This window comes from Siniperca chuatsi, linkage group LG8, assembly GCF_020085105.1.
Source record: "Siniperca chuatsi isolate FFG_IHB_CAS linkage group LG8, ASM2008510v1, whole genome shotgun sequence".
NCBI classification, from domain to species: Eukaryota; Metazoa; Chordata; class Actinopteri; order Centrarchiformes; family Sinipercidae; genus Siniperca; species Siniperca chuatsi.
In genome coordinates, this window is record NC_058049.1 from 6,074,483 (window position 1) to 6,097,002 (window position 22,520).

The 22,520-nt window shown below is 38.3% G+C and overlaps 3 protein-coding genes across 8 annotated transcripts; all 3 read left to right on the forward strand.

Annotated features, from left to right (window-relative positions):
• The first annotated feature begins 1,238 nt into the window (after positions 1–1,238).
• Positions 1,239–7,755, forward strand: tmem33 (transmembrane protein 33). Of its 3 annotated transcripts, none has more exons than XM_044205689.1 (8): positions 1,239–1,387; positions 2,512–2,579; positions 3,853–3,947; positions 4,097–4,284; positions 4,860–4,927; positions 5,273–5,406; positions 5,993–6,076; positions 6,671–7,755. In XM_044205689.1, exons 2-8 carry the CDS (start codon positions 2,532–2,534, stop codon positions 6,798–6,800), a joined length of 747 nt encoding a protein of 248 aa, XP_044061624.1. In that variant the 5' UTR covers positions 1,239–1,387; positions 2,512–2,531; the 3' UTR covers positions 6,801–7,755. The 3 variants fall into 3 exon arrangements, with proteins under 3 accessions (XP_044061624.1, XP_044061623.1, XP_044061625.1); XM_044205688.1 differs by lacking the exon at positions 1,239–1,387 and adding an exon at positions 1,435–1,534; XM_044205690.1 differs by lacking the exon at positions 1,239–1,387 and adding an exon at positions 1,880–1,902.
• A 1,437-nt stretch (positions 7,756–9,192) lies between these two features.
• On the forward strand, positions 9,193–15,429 carry bbs7 (Bardet-Biedl syndrome 7). Of its 3 annotated transcripts, none has more exons than XM_044205874.1 (19): positions 9,193–9,696; positions 9,860–9,925; positions 10,059–10,121; positions 10,226–10,401; positions 10,505–10,691; positions 10,797–10,869; positions 10,968–11,075; positions 11,351–11,481; positions 11,679–11,763; positions 12,025–12,127; positions 12,250–12,442; positions 12,527–12,601; positions 12,710–12,775; positions 13,073–13,212; positions 13,426–13,590; positions 13,826–13,935; positions 14,052–14,155; positions 14,380–14,503; positions 14,734–15,429. In XM_044205874.1, exons 1-19 carry the CDS (start codon positions 9,661–9,663, stop codon positions 14,865–14,867), a joined length of 2,139 nt encoding a protein of 712 aa, XP_044061809.1. In that variant the 5' UTR covers positions 9,193–9,660; the 3' UTR covers positions 14,868–15,429. The 3 variants fall into 3 exon arrangements, with proteins under 3 accessions (XP_044061809.1, XP_044061811.1, XP_044061808.1); XM_044205876.1 differs by having other exon boundaries at positions 9,195–9,696; positions 9,837–9,925; positions 12,707–12,775; XM_044205873.1 differs by having other exon boundaries at positions 9,195–9,696; positions 12,707–12,775.
• Positions 15,430–16,721: 1,292 nt separating this feature from the next.
• On the forward strand, positions 16,722–20,662 carry ccna2 (cyclin A2). 2 transcript variants are annotated; one of them, XM_044206038.1, is made up of 9 exons: positions 16,722–16,872; positions 16,984–17,427; positions 18,087–18,345; positions 18,519–18,625; positions 18,803–19,026; positions 19,132–19,336; positions 19,510–19,623; positions 19,807–19,940; positions 20,046–20,662. In XM_044206038.1, exons 2-9 carry the CDS (start codon positions 17,212–17,214, stop codon positions 20,095–20,097), a joined length of 1,311 nt encoding a protein of 436 aa, XP_044061973.1. In that variant the 5' UTR covers positions 16,722–16,872; positions 16,984–17,211; the 3' UTR covers positions 20,098–20,662. The 2 variants fall into 2 exon arrangements, with proteins under 2 accessions (XP_044061973.1, XP_044061972.1); XM_044206037.1 differs by having other exon boundaries at positions 16,823–17,427.
• Positions 20,663–22,520: the final 1,858 nt, after the last annotated feature.

The following is a 22,520-nucleotide window of genomic DNA, read 5'->3' on the forward strand; positions in this document are numbered from 1 at the left end:
GGATTATTAAACAAAAACGTTTCAGGCGCTGGCGTTAACCTTTTTTAATGCCTAATTAGGTTTTGCAAAGAAATAATTAGATTCTACAGTGCTTACACTGCCTATATTTTCAAATGGCATCTCCAGCAAACACATCATCCTGCGACACTCGTGCCAATAATCTGCGGATATATGCGCGACAGTAGCAGTCAGATGTAAGATTTTAAAACATGTTGGGACCAAATAAGGTGTACTTAAAGCTAAAATAATTATCCAACACAGGCTATAGGCCAACCTGCAGGAACATGATAGTCAGGTCGAGTGCGCCCTCTTGTGTTAGTCTACAAAATAACATTTAAAATGACGAAGATCATTTGATTGAAAAAAAGAGCAAAGACTCAAATATTTGACAGATCTGTTATTTTTAATGTCTAATTAGGCCTTATATTTATCCAAGCAGAGTTCTTGATCAGTGCTAAACCTAAAAAAGAGAAGTCAGTTTGTTCTCTAAAAATGTGGGCGTTGACCGTGGCGCAGGCGCACTCTGAAGTGATGTGATGCACATGAGATAATCAATACATTAACTAAAGTGTAGCTCTGTAGATCTTAACAATACCATTACCTTAGTACATCTTAGTATCATAGTACAAAGTAAATTAAGAATCGTCTTGTCTTCTTATGTGAACTCTGCAAGAAGTGTCAATTTTTCCAACAAACATACATCCTATTTGTCCATTACATATACTGCATATAAGCAGCAGAATGTGGCAAATTGCCTTCCCACCCATTTCCTTCATTTTCTCACTATTTTTATCTCTCTGTAACGTATACAATATGATAGAAATAAAAACTAATAATAATAAGGGTAAAATGTCAGTTACACAGTGTCTGGTTTATGGGTTAGATTTACTGTGTCTTCAGGCTTCAAGCATCTAAGAAAATCAGAACACTATTTCATTTTGTGTTTCATTTTACTCCACTCTTCTATTTTGAAATTCCGATAGTCTTAACATTTCCCACTGAGTTAAGAGAGTCAAGTTACATGTTGTTGCCCAATATGTATATTAAACTGTCATATGTATACTTTTTAAGTGCAGTAGATGGTTTGTTTTGGTATGACAGTTATTGCACAGAGATTATTTTCTTCCATCAAATGTAATGTAATGTGTTTTTTTTTTTCAATTTCATGTCAGAATTAAAACAGAGAGCAGAAAAAACGAGCAGGCCTTGTTGCATTTCATTGTTTTTACCATTAGAGGGGAGTGTTGCCTGTGATTCTAAAATATCGCGAGAGATGTTTTACTTCTCGCTCCAGAAGGTCAGCTGATCATTTACTTCAGTGTGGTGACAAGCAGCCTGTCAACTTTTAACCTAGCACGCAACGTAATAGATCGACGCTGTAACACTGGTAAACTATATGCTTTATCACTGCTATATGTATATATTATCAACCAGGGGTATTCATTCTGTATGAGCTCCTTTAAACAGCCGAGACAGCCAACGTTAACCAGCGTGTCCAGAGTTAACATAAATTCACGAGCTAGCGAAAGGCAAGGTAGCAAACGTTAGCAGAGGCTTTAGCTCGCATGCTAGTAACGATGGTAACAGTAAGAATATTCTAGATCTACCTGCTGCTAACGTTAGCTGGCGTCACGTTAGCATTAATAAACCACTGATTCAAGGCTTTCCTGATTTTTTTTTTTTACATACGTTGGTCTGTACCGATCCACTTTGATCAGTAGTAACGCGTTGGTTTTTGCCATTTTCATCGGTCCTCCATTTAATAAATGAGTCATTACTTACCCAAACTAGCGAAGGCTAGGTGTGCTAGTGTAGCTATATCTTCCACCTAACATAACGTTAAGCTAGAGCAAATTATAGACGCAATAGCTCGTTAGTTCCTATGTTGCTTTTCCTACAAAGGTTGGTCTCATTGAGATTAATAGTTTCACTTTTAAAAGCCACAGTGTCTTCCTCGTTTGCTCAGCTAAATTAGCTAAATTAATATATAGCTAAACAGAACCATCTTCAGTATCAGTTACTAACTTACTAAAAAGCAACACCAGAGATAAAAGTGAGATAAAAAGGAGACTTTGAGACCAGTGGAAGGGTAGAGTGGAAATGATTAGTAGATCAATCTATTGTTGAATGAATGAATGAATGAATGAATGAAAATTAATTGTCAATTATTTTGCTCATCGATTGTTTCAGTAACTTTTTCAAGCAAGAAGCATTACAGCTTTTTTAAGAGGAGTTGGGTTATTTCTCTTTGTCATATACGATAGTCAGTTGAATATATTTGAGATTTGGACAGTTTGTTAGATAATCAATTTGAATATACCGCTTTGTGAAATTATGGTTGGGCATTAGTTAGTATTTCCTTTCAAAAAGATAATTGGCTGATTAATCGATTAAAGAAAATAATATTTAGTTGCAGCCCAACTAACAAGTGTAGTCTTTTTAGTTTAGCCGTGACTCCTGTTGGTATGACTTGTCAGTTTTGCTTCATGATGTGACCTTTTCTTCCAACAGAGCATCTTGCACTCCTAAAGATGGCTGACACAAACCAACAAAGTCCTCCCCCCCAGCTAGGGCCTGTGGTAAGTTGGCTGTTTGACATACACAGTTACATCTTCCAACTATTTCTCACCTTGTAAGGTGCACTCTGCTTATTCTACATACAAAGATACTCGTCACAAGGGGTACTGCTCAATTGACAAAAACATTTGTATAATGTCTTCTGTGGCTCTGGAGGGAGATTTTTAAAGTCTGAGAAAATAGCTCCTGATGATGTGACCATTTTGTGTTATCCAAACTTTGTGGAAGCCTCAGTATTCAGAGTTTAATAGCAACAGATTCATCATAAATGTAACATTATGAGTTTCTCAAAGGTTCAGAGCTATAGTTCTGGATTGCTTTATATTGTGCAGGTGTTTCTTGTGATTGTGTCCACCATTTACAAATACACAGGTTAATCTTATCTGAAAGAAAAAAGGGTTTATGTTTTTCATTTAGCACTGCATCAGCGTAGCAGTTATTAATGTTCCTGAGATATATATTTTAGAGCTGCGACAATAAGTCTATTGACAGAAAATTAATTGGCAACTATTTTGATAATAGCTTACTTGTGTAAGGTATTTTTCAAGCACGAATGGCAAAAATTCAAGGGTTCCATCTTCTTCAATGTGAATATTTTCTGTTTTTCTTAGTCTTCTATGATAGTAAACTGAATATCTTTGTGTTTTGGACTGTTGGTCTGACAAAACAAGAGAAGACATCACCTTGAAATCTGGGAACTTGTGATCGGCAATTTTCACAACCAAACAATTTATTGAGAAAACAATTGGCAGAATAATCGTTAGTTGCAGCCCTAATTTACTTGATTCTTAGAATTATGGATAATGGTACATTTTGTCACTTCTCTTCCTCCTTCAAACTCTGTATTCAAAGTTCTTGTTCAAGTTTATGTAGAACCTGTTTGAAATATAAAGATGGCCTTACTTGGGTGGTGTCAGCTGAAGGACCAGGGTCTTTCATGAGTTACAGTTTTTTTTAGTTTGTCTGGCTTATGCTGACCATTGAGAGAACATGAGTGACAGTCTGAGCCTTTCAGTAAATCTGTTTTCAGTATACATGAGAAAACAGAAGACCCACCCTGTCATTTCAAATGCCTGAATGCTAAAACAGCAAATCATACCACCTAACAGAGGTCTACCAGCTCTTTGCCTGAAACCCTAGCGCAGTTAGCACTATACACCCTTCACCCATGATGTTATATCGTAAGTGATGGAGCAGGCTCAACACTTAGCATTGCGTTTCCTTCAACTTTTATGTGTTTAAAACTCCTGAATGTAATTTTTTTTTCTTCCACAGCAATTTTTAATGAGTAACAAGCTAGAAACTGCAATGTGGCTTTCACGACTCTTCACCGTCTACTGCTCCGTAATGTTTATTCTACCAGTTTTGGGGTGAGTTCACTTAGTGACAGTGTAAAAAGACAACATTTTACAAAGTTTGATTAGTTACCGACTGGCAGCAACACACTCCTTTCAACCTATTCTCCTTTCACCCGTCCTGAATAGATGTCCGAATATTTGTGACTGCTTGTGTGTTTCAGGCCCTATGCAGCAGCTAACTTCTATCAGCGAGCCTTGTTAGCGAACGCCCTCACCAGTGCCCTTCGCTTGCATCAAAGGCTTCCACGCTTTCAGTTGAGCAGAGCTTTCCTGGCCCAGGCTCTTCAGGAAGATAGCTGCCATTACCTGCTATACTCACTCATCTTGGTCAACTCCTACCCCATCACAAGTATCCTTTCACCTTCAAATATGAGGAAAAGACAAATGGATAGTGCTGTGTATCTGGTTAAAAGTTTAAAATCATAGAGATATTGATCACAGGATGGTTCATGTGGAGGCTCCCATTGCGTTGTCTTAAAGAGTGCCTGCTAGGACGGCATGACTATTGTCCTTATTTAAAAGGTTTAAATAATAAAGAACTACTACTTTATCTCTTTGGGTGCAGCTACAATGCTAATCTGTAGTGGTTTGCGAATTGTTGTTTTTTTGTTTAAAATTATTCAGTGATTCACTTTTTGGATTCTGAGCAACATTTTCATAAACTTCAAGCTACTTATCTCTCTAATGAAAGGCTGATTTTTACTCAAATTTCTATTTTGCTTGTCATTGTGATTTTTTTCCAAAGAGAGCCCATGTAAGGTTTCCGTGCCGTCCTATCTTTTTAATAGCATGGGTCTACTCTGCACATTCAGTAGTTCTGATTAGTATCACATGAAAGTGCATGATGTACTGCACTTTCACTAAATTGTTGCGGGAGGATTTATTCTTTGTCTTTTTATGTTGATCCTTAACACTTGTGTCCAGTGAGCATCTTCCCAGTCTTTCTCTTTTCCTTGCTTCATGCAACTACCTATACAAAGAAAGTCCTTGATGTAAGTATAAGGCAGCAGTCACCTGCTGTGACTTTTAATGCTGTTAGTTAAAAATGAATGACAGAAATCCTTTTGCCGAACATTGTTTAAACCCCAGGTGGAAAATTGCCACCAGCCAAATGGTGTTTTAATGATCTTCTCAGTCAACTAGCCATTGCTCAGAGACCCAAATTCAACCTTAAAATCCAGTCAAGCTGATGATTGACGATGTGATTACCTTTACATTCACTTCTCTATATCAATATTTTATGTAAACTCTGTGCCTCACTGAAAACTTAACTGCAGCTTTGTTGTCAGTTTCTAATTTCTTTTTTCTTTTTTTATCTTTCTTTCTGTTCTTTGCAGTCTGTGGGCCCCAGCAGCCTGATGTTTATCAGAAACCTCCTGGACAAACTTACATCCAATCAGCAGAACATCCTGAAGTTCATCGCCTGCAATGAGATCTTCTTGATGCCGGCTACGGTTTTCATGCTCTTCAGGTAAGATCACATAACTGATTTATTCCATTGGAGTGTCATTAAATTATCTACCAATATGTGCACCAGTGGATCAGTGACACTGTGGTGGAAGTACTGATTGTGTTCTTAGACAGTATTCTGCTTATGCAACCATTAGCTCATCAATCTTATATTGCCAAAAATACTTTGGACAGATTATGAGCAACAAAACCCACCGGTTTTCCATACACTAAATTTGTATTCTAGATTTTTATCCAGAAGTACACAAAAATACCATCCTGTAAATCCAAGTTACCAAATTAACTACATAAATCAGTCTTATTGAATTGTATCTCAACTACCAGTGCCTGTCAGCTTCAATAGTGGTCTGATTAGTTTCATATGCAAATTTTCAAGCAACCTACAGAGGTACAAAGAGGCCAGATAGTCGTCATATTGGATTGCATTAAATTGTACAGGTGATCCATTTGCTTGTTATTGCAGTTTAGATTAATATTAACAATGTTTTGATAAGTGCTGAACAAAGTTTATTATTAATGTTATTGTTTATTATTAAAACATTGAACAATATTGTAATATCTGTTTTCACTTACTCATATCATGACAGCGGCCAGGGGAGTTTGCTGCTGCCTTTCATTTACTACCGATTCCTCACTCTGCGCTACACATCCAGAAGAAACCCATACTGCCGGTAAGATGTTAAATAATACAATATTTTCACAAAGCACAGGTATTTATGTACACTATAATATACAACAAGCTAGTCATTATTGCAGAATCAGGGTTGAAGAAAACACGAAACTTTCTGTGTAATTCTATTACATTGTCCATGAGAGCACACTGTTTATTTTTCAAATGTCAAACAGGCTGTACTACATACAGTATGTTGTGTATGAGTGCAGAAACATACGCTCATCCAGGATAATAAAACAATATGTTGCAGTCAAATTGTGCTGTCTAGATTATCATTCTTTTTTTCTGAATTTATGTAAAACTAAAAAAGTTTCTAAAATAAAACTAATTGAAAAATGTCATTAGCTTAGAAAACTAGACTAAAAATAGCATGACGCACTGAAAATTTGAAAAAGTAGAACCAGAATACTTGTTTTTGCTTGGGATGTTCCAATGTACAGTAATTTGATTAGAAATTAACAAATGTACTAAACTTGTTGACTGCAGAGTAATTTTATATGATGTAACACAGTGTGTCTATTTAGAAATGACAAACCTTAGAATGACTTTACTGACTTTAGTTGAGTATTAAACAAATCTGTTTCCACCCCAGCACCTTGTTCACAGAGCTGCGAATTCTTCTGGAGCACTTCATCATGAAACCTGCCTGCCCCGCCTTCTTCAGGAGGATGTGCCTCAGCAGTATCGCCTTCATCAGCCGTCTCGCCCCCACGGGGGTCTGATTATACTACATAAAAGTTTTGTTTTCTTTATGTTTTGTTTTTCCACCATTTAGGATGTGACTTAAACTTTGATGGGGACAGACATTGCCATCAACAGAAGGAACTGTTTTTTGAATGTCAACTTTACAGTCTGTGCTCCAACTTCTCTGTATATTCGAGTACAGTTGAAGACCAGCCAGTAATGCACTGAAGTCTCATGGTGATATTTCTTTTTTCCATCTTAATGTGACCTCATTCAAGCAGTGGACACCCCTCACTTTGTTACGTTCACTGAATGTAGCACAGTAGACATCAGCTGTGTTCTGTATGTATCGACTGTTATTTTTTTCCTTTTTATGTCCTTATTTATTCATGAAAATTGCTTATTCCGTGATGAATAAATAACATTCTGAAATTAGTAACTTAAATGAAAATGTGCTTATACATAATTAAAAATGTTCTTTTTAATAGTCATGTTGTGCTTGGATGGATGGAGGATGGGGTTTGTTTGCAGTTTCTACCTAGTCCAATTTCTTTTTTTATGTGCAAAGAATCTGATGCTCTGATTTGTCTAAATGCCTAACTTTAAATGTATTCTATCAATGCCATCTACTTAATCTTTTAACAACATGCAAAGTCAGTGTAGGTATGATGTCAAAATGGGTGTTGAATTAAGAAACAAGACATCTGCTGTATTTTATAGAATATTTTAAGGTACCAGACATTTTGCTGTAGGATTCATATTTGAAATGAGTTGCACAATGCATGTCATGCTTTTGAATGCGTTGTGACCTTGTTTCTCTGTTTGAATTTGCTTCGTTCATTTGTTACTATGTAGTTTTCTTGCTTAATGCATGCTCTGATTTTTTTTCTGCCATGTTTAATGTGTTTATTTGCCTACAGACAAACCACATTTTTATGACAAGAATAAAATGATCTCTTAATTAAACCAATAAAATATTAAAGAACAGTAAAATATGCTTAAAATTTGTTTTAATTACTATAGTCGATCATGGCCTCATAATCAACACATCTTAAACTAATGAACCACAGTATCTGCCATCCATAGATATGAAATACATTTATTTGTATGCTGACAAACGTGTTTTGAACAAAATATCTACTGAATGGGGAAGTTTATTCTTAAACTTAACAAACAACCTTAAAGGGACAGTTCACCCCAAAATCAAACATAAATATTTTTCCTCTTACCTATAGTGCTATTCATCCATCTAGATTGTTTTGGTGTGAGTTCCCGAGTTTTGGAGATATCGGCCGTAGAGATGTCTGCATTTTTTAATATAATGCGATTATATGGCACTCGGCTTCTGGAGCTCAAAGCGCCAAAAAATACATTTGAAAAACTCAACATCAATTTCTCTTTCCAAAACCATGACCCGGTTACTCAAAATAATCCACAGATTTGTTTTCTTTCTACCAATAGTTCCTACATGAAAGACCACATTTATGATTTATTAAAAAAATTAAAAACACTGGATCTATTTGCTGGCAGGCAAATTGCTGGAGCCCAATAGCTCCAACAGTCAAAAGGACAGATTTTCTGGTTACAAATGGGTCAATAAATAAGGTCATCTTGCAGTAATAATTTAACATCAATAACAGTATGGCCATGGTTAACTGAACAGTAGAACAGTTCAAGGAATCTCCAAAAGTTGGCAACTCACACCAAAACAATCTAAATGGATAAATAACACTACAGGTAAGAGGAAAAATATGCATTTTTGATTTTGGGGTGAACTGTCCCTTTAACTCGAGTCCATTTACTATATTAACAGTTCTCAACTCCATCTGATGCTCAGCAGTGGATAGATTTATAAAGTTAAAAGATTTTTTGTTGTAGTATGAAGCATATATCACTGTATGCATGCATATAGGGACACCATACACTCTGTGGCACATTATTAGGTCCACCTGTACAATCTAATGTAATCAAATGCAACGGTTCTGAAGTCTACTTTTATGATGAACATAATATTCAGGTTTTTTTTTTGACAATGTCATAGAGATGTGAATTCAATTATATGTTTTAGCATTGAGATCATGGTTAGTGATAGTGTTGTACTGGATTACATTATGTTCAGAGGTGTTTCTAATATTCTGCTCCCCTCATGTATGTAAATAGGAAGGACCAAAAATTAGAAACACCTCTCAATATACAACACAACCTGTAACTATGACCTCAGTAATAAACATAATTGAATTTACACATATCCAACAATGTCAACAAAAACTGAGCATAATAAACTTAGTAAAGATAGAGTTTATGGCAGAACTGTTGTATTGAATTGCATTCGATTGTACAGGTTTACCTAATAAAGTGGCCAGCGTACGAGTCAACCAATCAGAACACAGCTTCAATGTTTGGCATTCTCATCCAATGGTGTCACAGCTTGTTACGGCTGCCTCGTTGCCATTGGCGACGTGTACTGCGTTTATCTGGTTCTCAAGTGTTGCATAGAAGGCTTAATATTCGCGTTAAAAGGGGAGTTTAGTTGCGTATTTCAACATATACAGACAGTGACTTGCTTCAGGTGTTTTGATGTCGCTCAGTAGTTTTTGTAGAAGATAATATCTATTCACCAAAGTAGACAGTTGGCGTGCAAATAAATCGTGTTAGCCAATTAGCCTTCTAGCTAACGTTAGCACGTCGAGCTAATCTCCTTGCCTTAGATAGTTAATCCCAGTCTCTGTTCACCATTATTATCGTCTTGTAATTCGGATGGAAATTTTACCAACAATTTGTGACTGGCACATGGCTAAGGTGGACTGTGACTGAATGATCCCTGCAGTTTTATGACCGGATAACCTACCTGGAAGATTTGAACCATACTTTCCCCCCCTCTAAAATAAGAGAAGGAAGATGGAGATCCACTTAAATCGAGTTGATTATATACAGGTAACACTATATAAGTACACTTTATGTGGTTTATGTTACTCTTTTAGAAGTATTTTATTCTGACATTGGATTTTGAACATTTACTGTTGATTCAGGGTGTTTCCCTTAAGTAACCTCTGTCAATTTTTGTTATGATACAGTTGCCTCCGCTTTGTCCTCTCAGGTTGGTGTGACATCCCAGAAAACTATGAGGCTGCTTCCAGCATTGGGAAAAAAGGCAACCCAAAAGGTATCTGTCAGAATGATGCCTGTGCTTAACCACTAGCCTAGACTTATTAGAGTTTGTAGCAGTGTATTGTCTTTTAATTAAATTGTTTCATACTACAGCATCATGGTTCTTGGTTGTTGTCTCTTTGTTTCAGGTTGCTATTGCTGATCATGATGGTGTACTGACATGTTTTGGGATGAAGAAAGGAGAAGCAGTGGTGTGTGTCCTGGTTAAGATTTTTCTTTCCTTATCGTACAGCCAGTTGGATCTTAATGTGTTGAATTTCAGTTTCTAATGGCAAGAAATTTGACTCTGTTTCAGCCCGTGTTTAAAACACTTCCAGGGCAGAAAATAGCCAGAATGGACCTTGGAGGAGCTGCAGGAACTCCACAGGAGAAGATCTTTGCTTGTTCTGGTTCTCAGGTCCGAGGATTCACCAAGAAAGGCAAACAGTTCCTCACCTTTGAAGCCAACCTCACTGAGAGCATTAATGCCATGTAGGAACCACTTCTCCCCTTTTCGATTGACTTACACTGCTTGATTCACTCATGCAGAATTTTTTTTCACTGTATTGAGCAGTGTTGGTTATCTCTTTTCCAGGCATGTCTTAGGTGCTGACCTTTTTGTGTGTGCAAGTTACATCTACAACCACTACTGTGACTGCAAGGACCAAGACTACTATCTCTCTGGAGACAAAATCAATGATATCACATGTTTGTCCTCAGAAAACCTGTCTCGCCTCGTCCCGGTCCTGGCGTGTCAAGATCGGGTTCTCAGAGTCTTGAAGGTAGACTAAGATTATATTTACTGTTCTGATTTTGATACAGTAAATTGTTCTACCTCAAACAATAAGATGATATTTCTTATTCCTTGTGTCTTTTTTATTCTGTAGGGATCTGAGCTTGCCTATGACGTTGAAGTCCCTGGCCCGCCATCAGTCTTGGAACTGTACAACAAATATGGAGGCAAGTGAACCTCTCTGTGTGCTGTGTACTAGAATAACAAAGCATAAGACTGCTTTATACTGAACAGATCTAACATAACGTCAATGATTTCTCTACAGGAGAGGAAATCCTCTATGGAACTACAGATGGCAAAATAGGATTGGTCCAGATCGGGGAGTGCTCAGCTGCAACCAAATGGGAGATCGACAATGACAAAAAGAAAGGAGGTATGTTGTGTACATGTCCATACCAGGGTTTTGCATGTTTTAGCCAATTAAATAAAAAATCACTAATATGTTAGATTAATACCAACACTTTCCACAGCATGTGAATATTAACTTGCAGGAGGTGGGCAACCCGTAACAGTGAACAATTCATCTTCTTTATGTTTTTGTCAACGTTACAATATTGCATGGTATTATAGTTGTTAACAAGAACTGTTTTGCAAACTTTCACAGTTTTAAGGATGCGCTTAGATTTACACTTTTCTGTCTCCCATCAGGAATTCTGTGCATTGACACTTATGACATTGTTGGAGACGGAGTGAATGACATCCTGGTGGGCAGGGATGATGGGACGGTTGAGGTCTATGGTTTCGACAGCACCAGTGAGCCCACCTTACGCTTTGAGCATGTGAGTTTATACCTAGCACAGCATCAAATGTGGAGAATTGTCTAGCTTACATTTTTATAAGATTAAATAGTATCAGTTATATTTTTCTCTGTGAATTGACACCCTTCTGGCCTTTTCTTAGATGCCCAAGTACATTGTCATTTTTTGTATAACATGATAAATTGATGGCTAAAGTTTCTTGTCTTTCCTGACTTCAGGTGTTGTCAGAGAGCGTGACTTCCATCCAGGGTGGCTGCGTGGGGAAAGAGTCTTATGATGAGGTCTTGACTGCCACTTACACAGGTTAGATTAAAAATATTCAAAACAGCGTACAGTTTTCTCTCAGAGAAGAAAATGTGTCTGTTGTACTGCCTGTCATGCAGATAAACTATCCATTTATCTGCATGACTTAATTCTTGATTAGAGAGATACAGTAATTTCTTGTACTGTCTGACATGTAGTATGGGTTACTTTATACCCAGCAGTTAATGTTAAAACGTGAAGTAGTAGAAGGAGAACTGATATGTACAGCATATTCTTCATTACTGTCATTACCTCTTTCAGGGTGGGTGACTGGTTTGACCACTGAGCCCCAGAAGGCTGAGGCTGGCCCCGGAGATGAGATCAGGATGAGTAAAGAGATCCAGTCAAAAGTAGAAGCACTCAGGTATCAGCCAAATATTGCTTTATTTCTCATTATACAGTCTGTTCTTGCGCCTTTAATGTGTTTCACTTAGTATATAATGGTTCAAGTACGATTTCAAAATTAATAATTTTGTTCCATTCCAGGGCAGAGCTGGAGCAGCTGCAGGTCAAAGTACTGCAGGGCCGTGAGCAGTACCAGCAGACCTCTCAGTCGAGCACAGCCGTCTCTGCCGTGCCCGTCTTCAGCATCAATGACAAGTTCACCCTCTGCCAGGACGATGCCAGCTACAGCCTCACTCTTGAAGTGCAGACTGCCATCGACAATCTGCTCCTCCAGGTCTGCTCAATGAATAAACATCTTGATTCCATGTTGCAGACATAAACATGCAAAATGTAACTTCAAAATGAATCTCCTATGCAGAGTGACGTCCCCATAGACCTGCTGGATGTGGATAAGAACTCAGCTGTTGTCAGTTTCAGTGAATGTGATTCAGAGGTGAGCTGTGTAAACTCTTTCTACACAGGACAAACGTAGTGTACAAATAAAGTCACAAACCTGCTGCTGCTGCTCCCAGAGGCCTGACTCTTATTCTGTTTTCAGCAGCCTAATGGGAACTTCCTCTTAGCTACGTACAGATGTCAGGCAAACACTACCAGACTTGAGCTCAAGGTAACACTTGCATCAAATTTCTACACATTGTATTTTGTTACTCTTACATCTTTCATGAAAAGCTACAATACCATAGGTGGCCTTCCTTTGTGTAATTATGGATGCTTTGATGTCACAGACAGTACTCAGCTGTGTCTTGTGCTGATTGCATCAATCACTACCCAAAGTAGAAACATTCCTGTAGGATTATATAGCTGTTGTATATTTTGAAATAGCCACCCATTATATTTGCTCAAACTATTTGATGATGCACTGCAGAAAAATTATGTGTTTCATCCATAATAACTGTTGTCCTAGGTGAGGTCCATCGAGGGACAGTATGGGACCCTGCAGGCTTACATTACCCCCAGACTGCAACCCAAGACATGCCAGGTCCGCCAGTACCAGATCAAACCTCTGTCCCTCCACCAGCGGACACACAGCATAGACCAAGAGAGGTAAAGATTTCAACTAAAAAATATCTAATGGAATTTGATTGGTTTTTCATGAGAGATTAAGAATATTCAAATCATTTAGACTGGGATGTAAATTCCAAATCCTATCCTGAAGCTTTCTTAAGTGTTATTCCTGTGTTTTTTACTCATGATTTTGACCTTACAAAATATCTTTCTTTGTCTGTTTCTTACTTTGTGTCTCTGTCTGTCATACAGGCCCATGAACAGTCTCAGTCTGGTGGGACAGTTCAGTTTTGCAGAGATCCACTCCTGGGTGGTCTTCTGTTTGCCAGAGGTGCCTGACAAAACACCAGCAGGAGAGAGCATCACTTTCTATTTCCATAACACTTTTCTGGGGACCCAGCTTGAAGCCACCTACTGGTAAATACTAGTCACACAGTAGAAACGGGCTCTTCTCGAGTTGCATATAAATTTGTAGAGATTATGAGATAACTGACAAGGGGTTATACAATTTCATATCACGTCTGATGCCCCTAGAAATGTTTTATTCATGTTTTATATGTTATTTCCACAGTTCATTTAAAACTTTCAATGGGGATTAGTGTGATAATCTACATGGAATCGAACATGTTTTTTTCTGAATTTGTCATTTTAGCAAAGGAGAGGGTCACTTCAGGTCAGACAACATCTCTACCATCTCCATACTGAGTGATGTTCTCTCTAAAGAAGCTACCAAGAGGAAAATCAATCTGAACATTTCATATGGTATGTGTATTATTATTCATTTTCAGTGTCTGCTCACAATTTTTTTCCAGGGAATATTATCTAGTAAATTAAATCCTGTGAAACTAGCTTTCTTTGTTTGGTTGTTAATCTTCTAGATATCAATGATGACTCAGTGAGCCACACCCTGAAGATGATACATCCAAAGCTGGAGTACCAGTTGTTGTTGGCTAGAAAAGTTCAGCTTATTGATGCACTCAAAGTAAGTATTGGTTAAACGTGTCGTTTTACAGGAAAAATCCACTCTGAAGATGAATCATCTGTTTCAGTAAATTCACTGTGTATGTCCACAAGCCCACCTTTGGTTAAAACTTTAAAGTTCTCACTCATCCTCTCAGGGCTGTTGACAGATCTTTTTGGGAAATGCTTATGTTCATCACTTACTTAATGCCACCCCACTTCCTCTCTGATTTCTCTCATTGGTAGGAGCTTCAGGTTCATGAGGGGAACGCTGACTTCCTCATCCCAGAGTATCGCAATATCTTGGATGAGTCCGCTAATCTCCTCGAGGAGTACAAGAAGCAGCCAGCGCACCTCGAGAGGCTTTATGGTGCAGCATTATCATTGCATTTCACTGACACTTTTATACAGGGACACGTTCAAATAACTGATTTTCCTCCTTTTTCATGTATCTTTTGCTATTTTTTTACATTTGTCAATTCATTGACAGGATTACTGTTACCCAAAGGTAAAGCTGTACTATATGAGCCTGACATTATGATGTAGACCTTGTTGGCTGGTGGTAACTAATATTTTTTTGTTTCTTTTTCTTCCCTGTAGGAATGATCACAGACCTCTTCATCGACAAATTCAAGTTCAAAGGCCAGAATGTGAAAACCAAGGTGTCTTCGTTGCTGGAGATACTTGATAATTATGACTTAAATTCTCTGTTAAGCTTTTTCAATGAGGTATGATATCATGTAGATTTGAGGGTATTTATTTACATGTCTTTGAGGGTCTTTGTTTCTGCTATTTTTGTATTGTAAATACAAAAGTTTTGTTTTATGATAGTTACTAGCAGTGTTGATGTCATGTTGTCATACTGTCATTTAGATACTGTTTGTCCTAACTATGGTGTACAACATTTAAACATTTAAAATGTCTTTTGATAGCTCCTAAAAAACAAGGGTGGTGATTAATAAACCACTACAAGGTTGCCAGGATAGTGCAGGTTCCTTATTTTATTAGCGGCTAAGCTTTGGTTGAGGTTTAATATTTCAGTAACCAAATATACGCCCACTTTTGAAATATAATTTAGTGCTTATTTTTATTGTAAGATTCATCATTCAAGGGGCTGATGGAAATTATAGTGAACAAATACTACTAAAAGGCTTGTATGATACCATGAGCCATATGTGACAAATGTTGATATTGATATAGATGTTATTTTTTCCACACCACACGCTCAAGTTCATTAAATTATTACATCTGCAATCACTTGATTGGTAAATTGATGTCAATAAATGAATTACCATACTTGTTTTCTTCCTAATATTTCTGTCCTCTTGACACTTATTTGAATTTAGCAACTCCAAACACCAAAGATAAGGTGGTACAGCATGGTAACTGCATCACAGCAATAGACAGTGGTGCAAAGTAACTAAGTACATTTACTTAAGTTACTCAAGTTGTAAGCACAATTTTGATGTACTTGTACTTCACTTAAGTATTTCCATTTTATGCTGCTTTATAATTCTGCTCCATTATATTTTGGAGGAAAATACTGTACTCCATTACACTTGTTTGACAGCTGTAGTTTCAGTTTATGAAATATGATGCCATGTTAAAGATTAAACCACTCAACACCATATAAAGTCGTTAAAATTAGCCCCACCTGAACTAAGGACAACATTGAAAAGCTTCCTCAATGTTAATGCATCAGAAAAGATAATCAAATAATATACTGTATAATAATATAGCACCGACAAGGGCCATTATGCTGCATAATGAGCACTGTGTACTACTCCCGTGCAATATTTAGTTTTCCTATGTTAGTTTTTCCTATTTATTGATATTGATATTATATACCCCTATTACTGCTGTGCAATATCTTAATAATCTCAATAAGCTACACTTAACTCGGCAGTACATGCAGCACTACTTATTACTTATATTATTACATTGTATTATTATACTGTATTATCATCATCAACCGGTAAACCCACTTGGTACTTCACACTTATTTTATCTTATACTTATACCCACCTGGTACTTAATTTATTTATTTTCTGACCTGTTTTTATAGTGTATTGTATTATATTTTTTGCTAGTACTTTCTCCTGTGTGCACTGACGTAAAGGCGAGCTGCTGTAACAAAGAGTTTCCCTTCGGGGATCAATAAAGTATTTCTGATTCTGATTTAAATATATTTTGCTGATAGTACTTCTGTACCTTTAAGTAACATTTTGAATACAGAATTTGTAATGGAGTATTTTTATGTCATGGTATTGCTACTTTTACTAAAGTAAATTATCTGAAATATTCTACCACCGCTGGCAAAAGATGAAAAGGTGGGTGTTTGGCCGTCATCATTAGTCAAATAACGACCAAATACCCCAAATTACTTAAGCGCGTATGTTGCATTGCCAATAGTGTTTATATGTTAGATTATCTATAGTAGGAGGAAATTAAATTACAATACAGACAAGTCTTTGTATTGTCTGCATCGGTGAGCATCGCAGCTGTTACTCCTATATAACGTCTGTCCATTTGCGACTTCTACGTTCAAATGTGTCAAACCGGTTTTGAATTTGTAATTATGCGAATATTATACTCTTTCGGCTCCCGTACATCTGAGACGTCACTATCTGTGCGGCCTGTGATTGGCCCATTTCAATCCTCGCGGGCTACTTGAACTGAGAGAAAGCAACATCTCTGCATGTTTCTGGGTAGCTAAATGGATAGCTGGTTTATCTGCAGGTTGGTAGTAGTTTCGGAACTAACGAGTATGGCGACTTAAAAATACACTTTACCTATTGTAGATATTGTACCGCCGACTGTGCATTTTTGTTTTTGTCTGCTTTGTTTTAGCACTGCAGTTCCAAGTGTCGTTGCCATCTCAACAGCTTAGATTTGACTGAACGATTCTTTAACCTTCCTCAGCAAGGTAGCTGCTAATGCTAGCTTCCATATAACACCCCACACGTGATCATTTGAAACTAATTTTTGATATTTTTAATGTACAAGAGCACATAACAGCTATAACGTTAGTACCCCGGTAAGCGAACAGACAGATTGGACTTTTTGTTTGAGGGAAACATGTCCGGGGCTAACAGAGGACAGGGAAGCGCGGCTAGTGAGCATCACAACCGAGAAAATATGGTGTCAAGACTGAGAGGCTCGGTGAAACCCCGAGCTGTTACAAATGAGAACCAAGAGAACCATCCACCGAAACAAGCAGCCAACAGAACCGTCCTGGGAGCCCTGCAGAACAACCAGCAGCGCAAAACCCAGAACCAGCGCTGCACGGAACAGGTTCGTTTGGGCAACGATGCTAAATAGTTCGCGCTAATGTATGCTAATGATGATCGTAGTTTACGATGGGTTGCCTTTGTACGCAACTATAGCTAATTTAGTTAATTTTGCCAGGTAACAGCACTCTCATATCAGGCTTTACTATATATTTTGACTTTTTTTTAAACTCTACTTTCAGACACTTAAATGTAGCTATAGCATCGCCTATTACCCAGGTTGTCCGCCATTTTAATATATCATAAGTGCTTCACTTTATACTACTGTATTCGGCTTTAATTAAAAAACCCACATAACGTGTGTATAAATTCCTGTGTATGGGGGATCCTCCCGCCTTCCCTAGTGGCAAAAACAATTTGGTGTGAAATTAAACAGTAATCATCTGACCTCCTAGTAAGATGCAGGTTGCTGAAAATCGAGTGCACCAAAACACTTTTAAATCTAGTATAGTTATTGCGCTTGTCTTAAAAATATACTGCTTTTGGTTCCCCACACCCACTTTGTTCAGTCTTCATGCCATTTGTTGCAGCTTTTGTTTTGATCACTCATGTGTAGTACCAACACTTGGCTATAACTTCAATTGTCTGTTAGCTGTTTTGCTGCAAAAAGCATTTCCCCTTCAGGGGATGATAGCCTGAACTGACCTAGTTGTCTGCTTCTAGGAGTCATCACAGCCCTTGTCCTGTAAAGAAGACTTTAGCAAAAGCGGCTATGAAAAGCCCTTCACCAAGCAGCCATCTTTCCAGATCCATGTGGATGAGCCAGATAGTGCCTGCACCAAGAAGCCACAGCAGGTGGTCGACGCTGTCAAAGCGAAGTCCATTGCTGAAGAGTCTCCCCTCACAATCGACAATGCTGTGGCACGGCTCCGACAGCCCCTGGCCACCATTGACATTCCATCAGCAATGGATGTCAGCTTTGGTAGGTTAGAAATACTTATCAAAATTTGATTTGTCTATTACACCTTATCAGCATGCAGGGCAAGGAATTGAAATGGTCAACTTTACTATCACTATCTAAAATTTTATAGAAACTAGTTGCTTTCACTTTTCTAGAACTGAGATTTTTCACTAATTAAAACTTTCTTTGGTCAGACTCTCCCATGGACATGTCTGTGGTTGAGGGGGAGGAGAAACAAGTCAATGTAAATGAGGTCCCGGAATATGCTGCTGAAATCCACACATACCTGAGGGACATGGAGGTGAGATTCATTAAACTTTATACTATAAACTGCATGTCTGCCTCAAAGATTCTTTCAGCTGCATACTGCACGTTATAAAACACTTGCCATGAGGCTGTAGAAATGTCATTAAATACAAAGTATATTAACTTAACTAACTTTTAAATTCATAAATAAAACGCTGGTGTTGCTCCACAGATAAAAACAAGGCCTAAAGCAGGCTACATGAAGAAGCAACCTGACATCACCAACAGCATGAGGGCCATCCTGGTGGACTGGCTTGTTGAGGTCGGCGAGGAGTATAAGCTCCAGAACGAGACACTTTATCTGGCTGTAAACTACATCGATCGCTTCCTCTCCTCCATGTCTGTCCTACGGGGGAAACTTCAGCTGGTTGGGACTGCTGCCATGCTGTTGGCGTCGTATGTATCATTGTCTTAAATTTGTTCAGTCTATTCATTTTACAAAGTGTTTTCCAGACTGGCTTTCCTTCTGTGTAAATTGACTAGTTAAATGTTCAAATGCAGGAAATTTGAAGAGATCTACCCCCCTGAGGTGGCAGAGTTTGTTTACATCACAGATGACACATACACCAAGAAGCAAGTGTTAAGAATGGAGCATTTGGTGCTTAAAGTGCTCTCCTTTGATCTGGCAGCACCAACAATCAACCAGTTTCTCACCCACTACTTCCTCCATCAGTCTGTTAACAAACAGGTGGAGAGCCTGGCAATGGTGAGCAGCAAAACATTACAAGAGTCTTTGCAGCTGTGCTATTTGGTTACCTGTATAAAAACATTTTAGCAAACATGGCAAAGACAATTGCTAATCTTGGGGTTTTTTGTTTTTAATCTACATAAATTGCATGTAGCGCAGTCTAATGTGGGTTTCTTCCCCCCCCTCCTCAGTACCTTGGGGAGCTCAGTCTGGTTGATTCTGATCCCTGCTTGAAGTACCTACCATCACAAACAGCTGCTGCAGCCTATGCCCTGGCCAACAACATTGTGACTGGTGGCTCATGGGTAAGTCAGAGTCTAGAGCCATCTTGCATGTAAACTTCTTTGTACTAAAGTCAGAAACTCATTCTCCTGAGGTTTGTGCAAGCCTCTATTTAAAGACTGTTGTAGCAAGTGAGTTTCCTGTGACTGGGAAACCTTGGGATTCTGTCAAAACAAGAAGGATGACTTAAGTTGTCTCCTCCTCAGCCCAAGTCCTTGACAGAGATGACTGGCTACTCGCTGGATGATCTGATGCCATGTGTTGAGGACCTCCACCGAATCCACCTAAATGCTGCTCAGCATGCCCAGCAGTCTGTTCGGGAGAAGTACAAGGGCCCCAAGTAAGTAGGCTGGGAATGACCTATAGATATTAGTGCCTGTGCATACAATTTCTTACACATGAATCCAGTCTGGCAAATGGGCTAAACACTGTTTTTCTTTTTCAGGTACATTAAAGTTTCCCTCATCGACCCTCCAACTAAATTGCAGCTGAACTGATGTCTCCCCCCTCCCCTTGTCCATGTAGAGTTGTTCCCCTGTCAGTCTTTAAAGTTTTTTTTAAAGGTTTTTTTAAAATGATGTGTGCCACAATTTCAAATAAAATGGCCTGCTCTTCTTGGAGTAGAGCTAGATGTTTAGAGGTTTTTAATATTTTTATATTCTCAATCCTGACACTCGTACAGATGCTAGTTGTGTTGGTTAATCAAGCAGTTTCAATCGTTTGACATTTAATCTCAAACAAAATCTAGAGGTCTTATCACCACTCTAAACATTCTGCTTTGATCTAGTGTCTCAAACTCCAACAGACTTGTGAATGTACTCAAACCCAGAAAACCTTAATTGTGGATTTTCCACTTAAGGGTAGAGTTGATGGCAGTTATTGTTGCTGGTTCACCTTCAGAGGTGCAACTTTTGACCTTTATGGGATACAGATTAAAGTGTATTTTTCTGTCATGGAGTCAGCTGTCTCATTATATTGGTGTCTGTAGAGTTAGCAGCTTTTCATGGCATCTTCTGCACTGTAAAATATGGCTCTTGTAAATAAAATTCATTTAAAGTAAGACTTCATTTCTACATCTCTATGGTCACTCAAGGGGGCAGCAGAGGACCAGTTTTGGTTCAAAGATTTCCTAAGCTACATTACCACTTCCAAATTTTACAGTGGTGAGGTTTAGTCAAAACTAGCTGTGTACTAACCCTGCTTTGCATAAAAGGGTCTGAATAGTTTAGCTTAAATCAATAAACATCACAGGCTTTGGATTAAAATTAAGGTGTCTTTAATTATGTGCTTGTAATTACTTGGCATATGGGGCTTTAAATACTAAGAACTCTATTGAAAGGAAATAGGACATTAAATTACCATTGAAGGATAAAATTCAGTCTGTCCTGTTTAGATCATGAGGCTTCAGACTACACTGGGAAAACAAAACTGGTTTTGTTGACAGGCAAACACTCTAGGGATTTTTCTATAAAATATAAGGGAGTGGTGCTATAAATTAAATCCACCTGCCCACAACTGGTATACTGAATCCAATAGGAAGATGGAAATATAAAGACATGCATAGTAAATAAAGGTTGCCCTTCTTTTTGACTGCACATAATTATCAATTAGAATGACAAAGGGATTGTTTTCTACTTGCAAGTCATCAGATTTAATTTCCTAATCTTTCTAAGTAAAAGCAGCCAGTGGTGTTGAAGGCATCTCTCGCTCTTTTTTTCCCCCCCTCTCACATAAATTGGGAGGCTGGCTTTGTGTAAAGAGTCTGACAGGAGAGGGGACGCCCAGCTGCAGGAAGATTTCCACCATTTCATCTCGGAAGAATGGGCACCTCAAAAACCATGTGCACACTCGATTTGCTATATCATTGAAGGCACATACTTGTGACTAACTGGAGGATTACACCATGGGGATTCTATAACATAGCCAAACTAGTTGGTTACCTGTTTAAACAATGGCAGCTACAGCACAGCATCTGTCTAACCCCTGAGAAGATCCAGGTGTTGGGGGAAAAAGCATTTTTGGAAGAGGTGGATTGCCTAATCCCATGCCTGCCCCCAGAAAATTTCTGGTGGCGTCCACCTCGCTGCCCATGGCACTGGGCTGGGGCTGGAACCTGAGCTTGTACGTGGGGATGCTCCTCGGACTCCTGACTCTCATGATGCTGCTTCTCTGGATGCTCTTCAGGCAGCTGAGGAACTCGGAGGGAAAATCCACGCTGCAGCCTGTCCATTCTTTCAGACAGCCTCGCTTTGAACAGAGGCTTCAGTGCGTGTTGTGAAAAAGGGGACAATTCTGCCAAAACACTGCCAGGACTGAGGCTTGTTGCAGTGCTTGAATATGCCATTGCAGATTCATGTAAGAAAATTACTTGTTATGGACTCAAGTGCTTATCTTACCTCTGAAAATAAAATCTGTTCATGTTCTTATTTATAGAAACCACTGTCTATTCTTTTAACAGCTTAATATGTTTCTACTTTATCTCTCTCAGACATGTACGAAATAGGGAGCCTTATCTATATTATTCTGAGCTATTAAAAATACTGTTATTCTTATGCAACAACTATTTCTTTTCATCCCTTAGATGAATTTACACAGCTGAGCTCAAACATCTAAATTGCCAAGTAAAAGCACAAGCCAAGATTAAATCTGCATTTTGATTCATGCTGATTAAAGCAATGCATTCAGAAGGGCAATTTGCACTCCTCTCATCTTATTGGTGAATTGGCAGGAGGGATATTGAGAATATGCCGCCGATGAAAAATATGAAAGGATCTGTGTGCCACATGGGTTCTCAACTCCTGTGTCCATGTCAGGGAACAAAGTAAATGAGAACCTTGAGGCAAAAGGCTAATATCAACTGCAAGAGCCCACATGTTTGATATTTCTCAGGTATTTACAAGTGGTTACTATTCACAGGCAG

Coding starts and splice junctions, on each gene's coding strand:
- bbs7 (XM_044205873.1), top strand. CDS start 9,661: ATGGAGATCCACTTAAATCGAGTTGATTATATACAG. Junction 10,402..10,504: donor ACTGAGAGCATTAATGCCAT/GTAGGAACCACT, acceptor TCTCTTTTCCAG/GCATGTCTTAGGTGCTGACC. Junction 11,764..12,024: donor CTTGACTGCCACTTACACAG/GTTAGATTAAAA, acceptor TACCTCTTTCAG/GGTGGGTGACTGGTTTGACC.
- tmem33 (XM_044205688.1), top strand. CDS start 1,450: ATGAGCTCCTTTAAACAGCCGAGACAGCCAACGTTAACCAGCGTGTCC. Junction 4,285..4,859: donor CAACTCCTACCCCATCACAA/GTATCCTTTCAC, acceptor ACTTGTGTCCAG/TGAGCATCTTCCCAGTCTTT. Junction 4,928..5,272: donor ATACAAAGAAAGTCCTTGAT/GTAAGTATAAGG, acceptor TGTTCTTTGCAG/TCTGTGGGCCCCAGCAGCCT.
- ccna2 (XM_044206038.1), top strand. CDS start 17,212: ATGTCCGGGGCTAACAGAGGACAGGGAAGCGCGGCTAGTGAGCATCAC. Junction 17,428..18,086: donor ACCAGCGCTGCACGGAACAG/GTTCGTTTGGGC, acceptor GTCTGCTTCTAG/GAGTCATCACAGCCCTTGTC. Junction 19,027..19,131: donor GCTGCCATGCTGTTGGCGTC/GTATGTATCATT, acceptor GTTCAAATGCAG/GAAATTTGAAGAGATCTACC.